Source organism: Triticum urartu, chromosome 3 (genome assembly GCF_003073215.2).
Source record: "Triticum urartu cultivar G1812 chromosome 3, Tu2.1, whole genome shotgun sequence".
Classification (NCBI taxonomy): Eukaryota; Viridiplantae; Streptophyta; class Magnoliopsida; order Poales; family Poaceae; genus Triticum; species Triticum urartu.
The window spans coordinates 150,624,133-150,634,287 of NC_053024.1; the positions used below are offsets into that span (position 1 = coordinate 150,624,133).

The following is a 10,155-nucleotide window of genomic DNA, read 5'->3' on the forward strand; positions in this document are numbered from 1 at the left end:
CGTGCCCCACCGCGCTCGCCGTCGCGCCCGCAGCGCCGGCTGCCGTGCCCTGCCGCGCCGGCCGTCGCAGTCGCATCCCGCACTGCTGCGGCACCTCGCGGATGTCCCGCGCTGCAGCTCCTCGCCGGCATCCCACGTCATCCGCAGCTCCTCACCGCCGTCCCGCGCTGCTGCTCCTCGCCGGCGTCTTGTGCTTTTCCTCGGCGTCCCGCAGCTTCCTGGGTGGGTGGGTGGGTGGGCGACGGCATGGTTGATGAGGGGGGAGAAAAGAGGAGAGGGGGTGACAGGTGGGCCAGACTCCGGACGAAGAGGACGTGAGACGTCTGTTTTCTATCCGCCTCGGCCCCAAACCCAGACCAAGTTTGGTATGGAGATGGAGCAGAACGGACACGAACGGGACAAAAAATAGAGATGGGGTCCTGCGTTGGGACGTCTCGTTTGTCCATTTACCCCCAAACAGACAGAAGCGGACGATTTGGGGCCGTGCGTTGGAGTTGCCCTAACTATTTTTATATTAAATAGTGTGTTGGCCAGGATTTGGTCCCAAGACCTTATGGCTCTGATACTATATTGAACTGATGCGCTAGCCAAGTTTCTCAAAAGTCCGAACTGATAGAAATGACTGACTAGGCAACATATTTTAACAGTGATGAAGCTGATACCTGGTCCAGTGAATTTCTCAGCTTGCCCTCCATCTCTTCTATCATTTTCCCCATGTTAACCAGATGCCCATCTGCCACAGCGAGAGTCATGCTCATCTGAAAACACCAACACACAGACAGCTTAGCAAGCAGTTTCTAATCAACGAAAATCAAATTCCTGCCTAGCTAGCTAAAACAGATAGCCTTGGTCATCCATCCAGCACAGTTAGGCCTCAATATCCCCAAACCAAAAACCAGTGCCGCCATTTAGAACCTAGAATTACAGATAGGCATACTGGTTTACTGCTAGATTGTAATGTTGACAGACAATTGATCTACAACAAGTACAGTTTATGTTGATGACAGAATCGAATCTGTTCTGTTAATACACACATCAACAGTTGTGGAAAGCGGCGATGCAAGACATGCATATATCTCACATAGCACCTTCCGTTGATATGAAGAGGAAGGAATGGATAACCTGCCGCCTAATTGATCCGGACAAGTTGAAAGTTCCCGATTGCTTGTTATCTGTTGTCAATGACAGCATAACAGTGCTGTTCAAGCAGTAATGTGCTGCTCCTTCCTCTTCAGGACCAACCTATTGCAGTACATGGACATTCATTTGTCAAATCATGAGGTAACATAAGACAACAGCAAAATAATTGACAACTTCATGGACAGTGTATCTTGAGCCACCTGGATAACATGAATAGCATCCCACGAACCTATTTGCATATAACTTCTTTTCCCTTGTCCATCTGGAACCACAAAATGAAATAAATGATAATGAAATAGACTATGTGGTTAGCTAATAAGATGAGATCAAGCATTCAAACAGACCTTTCTTTATTAAGAAGCATGCAATGAAACTCTCGTCTTCATCCTCCCAAATGTACACAGATGAGATCCCACCTTCATAGTACCTAATTGCCAACAGAAGGTCGAATTACATGCTTTAGCCTTCACCTACTATATATATTAACACCTGTATGCCAGATAGTGTAATCTTCTACTACAAGTGATAACATTCCGTCATGCTGCATGTGCTTAGTACATTACTGCATAAAAAGGTCAAGTAAATAAAATATGAATCTTACTGATCACGATAGACAGAGAAAACCTCATTTGCCTCGACTTCAAGATTCCTCATCTCTTCTGAGGGAACTGTCCCATCTTCTAAAGGAGGCTCATATATGTTTGACCAAGGTGATCTGAAAGGCAACTCAATATCAACAAATGAGAAACAAATTTGAATTAAGAACGGGAATCACATCCACTAATTCAACTTTTTGCACTAATTTTCTCGATGCATTTACTTATTGGATCATTTGGTTTGTTTGGCAAGGCTAACGCTTGATAATTTAGTCATGGAAAGTGGAACTGAACAAAGTTTCATTGGAATATACTGTAGCAATATATCAATGTAAGCAAGATTATATCAGGCAGTGCAATAAAAGAAGATAACTGTAGCAAATATACTGTAGCGATATACTCCCTCCGGTCTTTTTTAGTCTGCATATAAGTTTTGCCCTAAGTCAAAGTATCTCTACTTTGACCAAACTTATACAAAAAAATATCAACATTCACAATGCCAAATCAATATTTTTAGATTCATTATAAAATGTAGTTTCACAATATATATATTTGGTATTGTAGATGTTGATATTTCTTAATATAAATTTGGTCAAACTTTGCAAAGTTTTGCTTGATAGAAAACTAATACGCTGAGTAAAAAGGACAGGAGGGAGTATCAATGTAAGTAAGATTATATCAGGCAGTGCAACAAAAGAAGACAATTATAGCGATGTACGGTGTGAAATACCAACCACCTAATCCTAGGTCCCTCCAAGGCATCCTTTCACTTTTTCCTTTCTCGTTTTGATTCATTTATCATGTATTCTTACACAATTCATCTGCACTAACATTATTTTCTTGCTCTCTTATGCAGCCAAATCACCAAAAATATCAGCTCTTCATTTTGTTATCAACGCAGCATAGCTTCATTTATGGCCATTGGATCTAGCGGTATAGTGCAGCCTTCTTCAGTATCTCCCAACCATTCCATTCTAGTCACGTTTCCGCTGCCATCTCAGCTTCTCCTTCCTCTTTTGTCTCAACCCAAATGATTAGAACCCATCTGTAGCCAAAAATCAACCCATACTCGTTGCTTTTCTCGCTAACTAATGCTCCAAGCCACATGCATGAGCAATCGTGTGTGTTTGTGCTTTGAATTCTCCCATTCGCTTAAAATCTCCTAATCAATCTTCGCCATGGGTCCCCCTTCATCTGTTTCTACAGCAGCAACTGCTCTGTCTCCTCCACATTCTTTTTTTCTATGGCTCCAGTACGAGAGAGACTCGTTCACCATGTTCTTCCACTGCAGCCACACAGCCATATGAACAGCATCATAAAGGCCAGCCTCTATTTCATGAACTTCTCTTCCTTTATATTTTTTCCATTTTCCCAATGTTTGCTTCCTTCCCTTCTATGTTTGTATCTCACAGAAGCTCAGTTTGCTTTACTTTTAGTGGCGACACATTACTGCAACCTACAGATGGGCCAAGGGTGAAAGACTCTGCAAATAACGTACAGTGTGTACTCTACGAGATATGATATTCTTCTTCCCTTTTTCTCGTCTGCTTTTTCTGTTTCTGTTCTGTTGTTCACTTCTTGTCCTGCTTTCTCAATGTTGCAGAAGATTTAATAATACAAAAGTACCAATGATACAGTGTGGGGCCTATGCATAAATTGATTCATTTATCTGACAAAAGATTATGTTATTTGTGATACTGTTAATATGAAAGTAGTGAATACACCGGCAAAAAGAAAGTAGTGAATACTTTTATATAGCATTTCAATGCAATAAACCACCCTATGACGCTAGTAGAGTATGCATGTGTTGTGTTTGATACAACATCTTCCTCACTTCCTTAAAAAGCTTGCATTGCTCAATTTGGTCTCTTTGCAGAAAGCAGTTAATTGATCTGATAGGGCGATGTATCATGTCGTGGTATGATTTATGAGCATGCGGTCAGGGTTGAATACCATCATAGCTTGTCATCTCAATGAAGTGCTATATGCAGTTGTTGTGTTTGGCTAGAATGTCTCCCCTTGCAATATGCCATCTTACAGGAATTTTTTTTACCATTCTAATTATTTATTTGTTTGATGATTCATGAGTTCTTTTCCTGTCCATCCAGAAAATGATTGTGCATTGGAGAAATGTGATGTGGGCAGCCGCTTTCACCTACAACAGTGTGGTTGTGGAGACCAAACAGTTTTACAAATTTTAGATTATGTTACCTGATGACTAACTTTTAGATACGTTGTATGTTGTGTCTACTATCTTCTTCAAAGGCTAATGCTATCATCTTACCAGCCTTTAACGTTATATAGTCTAGAAATTCCCGCAGCAATATGTGGTGTGTCACCTAGTTCATAGGATGATTTCTTCCCGCAATGCATATGATTATAGAGAGCATAAGTAAAATGGAAATCAGGGAGGTATCAAGGGTTTGCTGACCGATAGGAATCGGTGTCGCGGTTATACTCGCAAAGAATGTATTCCTTATTGTTCTCCTTATCCATGCAAACCTGCAATGTTTACAACGTTCAGAAGAAAAGAAGGGGGAAAAGAATGAGAAACACTAAATGGAATGAAATCAATTGCTTCTATGTTAGAACATTGAAAAGAAAACATCGCCTAAAACAACCTTTAGCGAGGTTGGTTAGAGCCACTCGAGTAACATATCCAATGGTGCAAGTTCGATTCAAGCACCTAAACGTACTGTAGAATGCAATAGTCATTTTACTCGACTTTATCCAATGACGCAAAAGAGGGGCGTGCCATAAACCTAAAGGAGGTGGATTTCTTGTCTAAATTCAACACATGAAAGGAATCGATGACAGCATGCCCGCTGAGCAATTACAGGGGAATGTTTTCGACGCAGTTTAACACCTATCCGAATCAGTGAGCTAGAAGTGGTGTAAACGCGGAGCAAGAAACGGCGGTTGCCTACCTGGAGCCGGAGGTCGACCTGGGAGAGGAGGTCGAGGGAGTGGTCGGGGAGGAGGGAGAGCAGCGCGTTGAGCGCCGTCTCGGTGCTCCCCGGCGGCATCCGCCGCATCAGATCCATCGCCGCCTCCATGTAGCCTCCCCACCCTCTTCTTGGATCCAACCCCTCTCTGCTTCTTACTCTCCGTTTCTTGTGCTTGTCCTTTTTTTTGAAGGATTTTTCTTGTGCTTGTCCTAATTCAGTTCCCCATGCCTGTTTCCTTTTCTTTTTCTCCTTTCCCCCTTCCGTTTCATTTTTTGAAGCTCGTGACCGAAAATGCCGAATGGAGACCGAGCTCCGTGGAAGTCCTAATTTTGAAAATAAAATTCAAATTTTTTGGTTTCACAAAATTCTGAAAAAGGTACACATATATCTAGAGGCATAATGTAGATGTATGTAAATTTTTAGGTCAGAATAAAAGCTAAAAAAGCAAATCTAGAGCTTTTTAGCATATTAGTCAATGTGTACGTGCAATGCACGTTAATTTGAAAATATATTGAGTGCATGCGGATATTAGGTAGGATATTATTTACGTATTATTATGTGATTAGCATTATATTTGACATGAAATTAACTGCACGCTAAATGTGTTGAACGCTCGACATTGAAGCAGTCTAAGTCGTTGGATTGACATGATTTGATGGCCGAGATTAATTGGATCTACCCCTTTGGGTCTTTTTATATTGATATAGAGGTATAGATGAACTGTTTATCCTCATAGTCCATGATTTTTGTTTTTCTCTGTAGCTCGCAATTCAAGTTATTTCATTCTGAAATCTTGCTCACATACACATTACATCCTTATGTGCATGTGTAATTTTATCAAAAAAATTGAAACTGAAAGTTTGAATTTTGAAATTTTCAAAATTAAGGCCATCAAGGAGCTCGGTCTCCAAAATGCCCTACTCGAGAGGTGGTCCGATTTGTAAAGAAACAAGGAAATTGCTACGGGGCCAAATAATTTTTAACACAAGAATAGTATATGAAAAATACACTCATGAGCCCATTGCAGCTGTTGTCACATCGTCGGTGTCTATAACTTGTCTTTTTCAACTAAGTCAGGAAGAGAAAGAGATGTACGAATCGTGTTTTCAGGAAAATTCAAACTTTTCAAAACCCACGCAATCTAAGTGATTCATGCATATGCATGATCAACTAATCCTAGCCTGCACGTGAGCCGATTTACAATCAAATGTGTATAGAAAATAATCTAAACTTACTTATAAAATAATAATAAATATAGGGCGCCATGCATGATACATAAATCATGGAATTGATGCGTAATGTAAATTAATCACGTGATATATGAAATTGGTGCAAAACGTAAGTTCATTAAGTTGGAGTTGATTTAGTGTTGCAAAAGGTAAGCAAATTAATGTGATTAAGCGGCATACTTAAATGAGACGCCAATACCAAACTATTCCACCTGATTGCGAATGGGAAGAAGGCCAAAAAATTCATTCTTGCGATCCAGGTGGATGGTCAAGTGGTCACAGACCAGAAAGGCAAGGAGGAGGCCTTCTTCACGGCCTTTTAGGTGCTTCTGGGGAAGGATTCAGCCCGCCAGCACACGTCAGACCTGAAATCCCTGAACATTAACAGACTATACCTGTCGGAACAAGATTTGATCTTCAGCGAGGAGGAAGTATGGTCGGTCATCAAAGAAATGCCCTCGGATCAGGCACCGGGGCCAGATGGCTTCATCAGGATGTTCTTCCAGAAGGCTTGGGAGATTGTGAAAGGAGATGTCATGGCGGCACTGCACAAGCTTTTCCAAGATAATGGGAGGGGGTTTGGAAGGTTGAACCAGGCCCTCATCACCCTGCTACCAAAATGCCCCGATGCATGCACCGTGAAGGATTTCCGACGTATTTGTCTGGTCCATAGCATTCCAGAGCTCGCGTCCAAACTATTGGCATTGAGACTCTGCCGCCGCATGCTGGAGCTTGTCAACGTGAACCAGTCGGCATTCATCAAGGGACGGAGCATACATAATAATTTCATGCTAGTTCGTCAGATGGCTCGGAAGCTACATAAGAGAAAGACAAAAGGGATGTTGCTCAAGCTGGATATCTCTAGGGCATTCGACTCGCTATCTTGGCCATTCCTATTTGAGATGCTACATGCCAAAGGTTTCTCTGATCGATGGCGGTCCTGGATAGCAACTCTCCTATATACTGACAGCTCTTGAGTGGTCATCAATGGTGCAGCATGGGAGAAGTTCATGCACGCTTGCGGGCTTAGGCAGGGAGATTCGATCTTGCCACTGTCGTTTGTCATTGCAATGGACGTGCTCACTGCAATCTTCATCAAAGCGCATGATGCACAGATGCTCGGTAAGTTGAATGGATGTGGGCCTACTCATAGGCTATCTCTATACGGAGACGATGTGGTTCTATTCGCCAAGCCAAACCCAACAGATCTGTTCTTTGTCCAAGAAGTGTTGCAAATTTTTGGAGAAGCTTCCTGCCTGCGTGTGAACTATGCGAAATCCTCGGTGATTCTAATCCGAGAGGAGGAGAGGGGTGAACAGATCCTGAGGAACACCTTGCCCTGGCAAATCAAGCAATTCCCGTGCAAATATCTTGGCTTGCAACTTAGCATCAAGCAGCTCACCAGATCGAACTGGCAGCCCATGGTAGATGCAGCGCTGAAAATCCTACCAGGGTGGCAGCGAGGGATGGTGACTAGGCCTGGTAGGCTAATCCTTGTCAACCAGGTCATGAGAGTAAGACCGACGCATCACATGATTGTCGCGGAAGCTCCTAAATGGGCTCTGAACAAAATCAACAAAGGGTGTCATGCTTTCTTCTAGGCTGGCATAGATGAGATTCAGGAAGGTAAGTGTGTAGTCGCAAGGCAGAGGGTGTGCCGGCCTAAGCACATAGGCGGGTTGGGCGTCATTGATCTGCACAAGCATGGCATCGCACTCCGACTGTGATGGGAATGGCTATAGAGGACAGATGATTCACGGCCATGGCAGGGGTTACAGGTGATCGGGACAAGGGCGTCTTGACGACATTCAGCAGCTTGGTGACTTGGCACATAAGAGACGGCTCAAAAACTTTATTCTGGAAAGACAGATGGATTGGTGGCTCCCGTGTTCAGGAAATGGCACCGCTCCTTGTGGCCAAAGTCAGAACCCGGCAGTTCAACAGGCGCACGGTGAAGGATGGTCTATACCTTCACGACTGGATGAATGATGTCATCGGAGAACTGGAAACTGAGGAGTTGGCCCAATTCATCAGGCTATGGGAGGCATTGATTGGCATCCAACTTACTGAGGGAGTGGATGATAAGCCAATCTAGGCTTGGAACACCACGGGCACCTACTCGGTCGCCTCGGCTTACAGGATGATGTGTGAAGGAGGAATCAAATTCCAACCGGCCACAACGATATGGAAGTGCAAAGGACCCCTGACCTGCCAAATATTCATGTGGTTAGCATTGCAATACAGACTATGGACGCCCGACAGGAGAGCCAGACACGGCCTGCAAGACGCAACATCGCTTGCTTTCTCTGTGAGCAGGAAGAGAACACGGTGAACCACATTCTCTTGTAGTGCGTGTTCGCCAGGCAGGTGTGGTACATCTGCTTCGCCAAGACCGGCGTCAACCAAACACTACTGTCGGCGGGCAATGACTCAGTGCAAGGTTGGTGGATGACAGCCCGGAAGGCAATCCCTAAACCAATGTGCAAGGACTTTGACTCCTTTGTGATTCTCATATGTTGGTGTTTATGGAAGCAGGGGAATGGTAGAGTGTTCGGTAGGAGCGATGTCAGGAACGAGTTAGGCACAATTGAGATCATCTTCAAAGAGCGTAGTCTATGGGCGCTGGCAAGTAGGAGTGGAGTGTTACATTTTTGCGAGTAATCGCGTAGTCACTTAGGAGTGTGGGAGAGTGGACCCTTGTGTGGGTGACCGCTAATTGTAATCTATTGTAAATATTTTGCTTCTCCTTCTATAAAGCTAAGGTACGCTCTTGTCATACACTCGAAAAAAATGCCTGGACATCTGGTGACTCTCTGCGCACATATTTGGGTTTTTGCCCTTGTATCCCTCTCTCGCCCCACCCTAGACTAAAAATACCCCTTCCCTTGGACAAATTAGGACTTGCAAAGCATATATGAAGAATTAGAGAGAGCTTTGCTCATATCTACCCATCTCCTTTGGAGATCAAGACCTTTTTTGAAGAAGAATCCCTAGTGGATCATCAAGACCTCCTCTTGTGGAGAAAAATCCCCATCAAAGGATTCTCAAGCCCTCATCTCCTTTTGAGATTTGAAATGAACTTTGCTCTTGTTCCTATTTCCCCTAGTTGGATTTGTACTCATGTGGATATCTTGTGTTTGCTTATCTAGTGGATGTGTGATTGGACTTGTCTGTGAGTGTTTGCCCTTGTGATTTGTGTGTTCATCTTGATTCCCCCTTCAGTCGTGAAAGATTACGCCACCTAGGGTTCTACCCAACATCACTGCTCCATCCCGATGACGCAGCCACACCACACCCTGCGATGGCAGTGACCTCGGTAGCGAGGCGGAGTGCCCTATGGCGGTCGAGTGGTGGTGGGAGGTGCGCAGAGACGGGGAGCGACAGTGTCCTGGACTAGAGGGTGCTAACCACATTGGCCCCATCATAAGTGGGCCGGGCGGAGGATCCCTAGATCGTTAACTAATGTACCAAGACTGCAATCGCCCAAGATGTACTCAAGATGGAATCCTCCAAAGACTGGCACATACTCCAAGACACATTTGAATATTCTGCATGTTTATCCCTAGATGTAACCGACCTCATGTAAACCCTAGGTACCCCAGTCCCTATATAAGTCAAGGGGTTTAGAGCATAGGGTAGAGAATTAGACATTCACATACGATCTCGAGGTAGATCATCATATACTTTGTACTCCAACACAATCAATACAACAAAAGCATGGCGTATGGTTTTACCTCTTCAAGAGGGGCCAAACCTGAGTAAACATTGTCTCACTTACTTCTCCTATTACCATCTAGCTAAGATCACCAGCTCGGGACCCCCTACCCGAGATCTGCTAGATTAAACTCTGACATTGGTGGCCCATTGTAACGCCCCGAGACCGACGTGCCTGGTGTCTTCCAGTTATTCGCTGACGTTGCCATGTCTTTTGCTTGCGTGTTGCATCTTGTCATGTCGTCATGTGCATTGCATCATCATGTTTTTAAAACTTGCATCCGTCCCAGTCTCCTTGTTCTCTCTGTTGTCCGTTCTGAGCCCAGACACACTTGCACGCGCCCACGGCACGTCCGAAATATTATTTTTTTAAGTGGCCAAAAAATGTTCTCGGAATGGGACGAGATTTGGCGTGCGGTCTTGTTTTGTTGTAGGTGGGCCGCCTGCCAAGTTTCATCGCGTTTGGAGTCTGTTTGATGCCCCAATGGATAACTATAGCGACAATATAGTCAGTCAAATCGTCGGACG

At 44.1% G+C, this 10,155-nt stretch overlaps 1 protein-coding gene across 2 annotated transcripts; it reads right to left on the reverse strand.

Moving 5' to 3' along the window:
* Positions 1 to 611: 611 nt before the first annotated feature.
* LOC125543376 (probable F-actin-capping protein subunit beta) lies at positions 612 to 4,929 on the reverse strand. 2 transcript variants are annotated; one of them, XM_048706701.1, is made up of 7 exons: positions 4,664 to 4,929; positions 4,168 to 4,238; positions 1,742 to 1,855; positions 1,485 to 1,567; positions 1,341 to 1,402; positions 1,123 to 1,242; positions 612 to 758 (listed from the first exon to the last, which is right to left on the reverse strand). In XM_048706701.1, the coding sequence occupies exons 1-7, from the start codon at positions 4,790 to 4,792 to the stop codon at positions 627 to 629; spliced, it is 711 nt and encodes a 236-aa protein (XP_048562658.1). In that variant the 5' UTR covers positions 4,793 to 4,929; the 3' UTR covers positions 612 to 626. The 2 variants fall into 2 exon arrangements, with proteins under 2 accessions (XP_048562658.1, XP_048562659.1); XM_048706702.1 differs by having other exon boundaries at positions 641 to 758; positions 1,089 to 1,242.
* Positions 4,930 to 10,155: the final 5,226 nt, after the last annotated feature.

Coding starts and splice junctions, on each gene's coding strand:
- LOC125543376 (XM_048706701.1), bottom strand. CDS start 4,792: ATGGAGGCGGCGATGGATCTGATGCGGCGGATGCCGCCGGGGAGCACC. Junction 1,403..1,484: donor ATGCTTCTTAATAAAGAAAG/GTCTGTTTGAAT, acceptor TTGTGGTTCCAG/ATGGACAAGGGAAAAGAAGT. Junction 1,243..1,340: donor ATGCTATTCATGTTATCCAG/GTGGCTCAAGAT, acceptor GTACTGCAATAG/GTTGGTCCTGAAGAGGAAGG.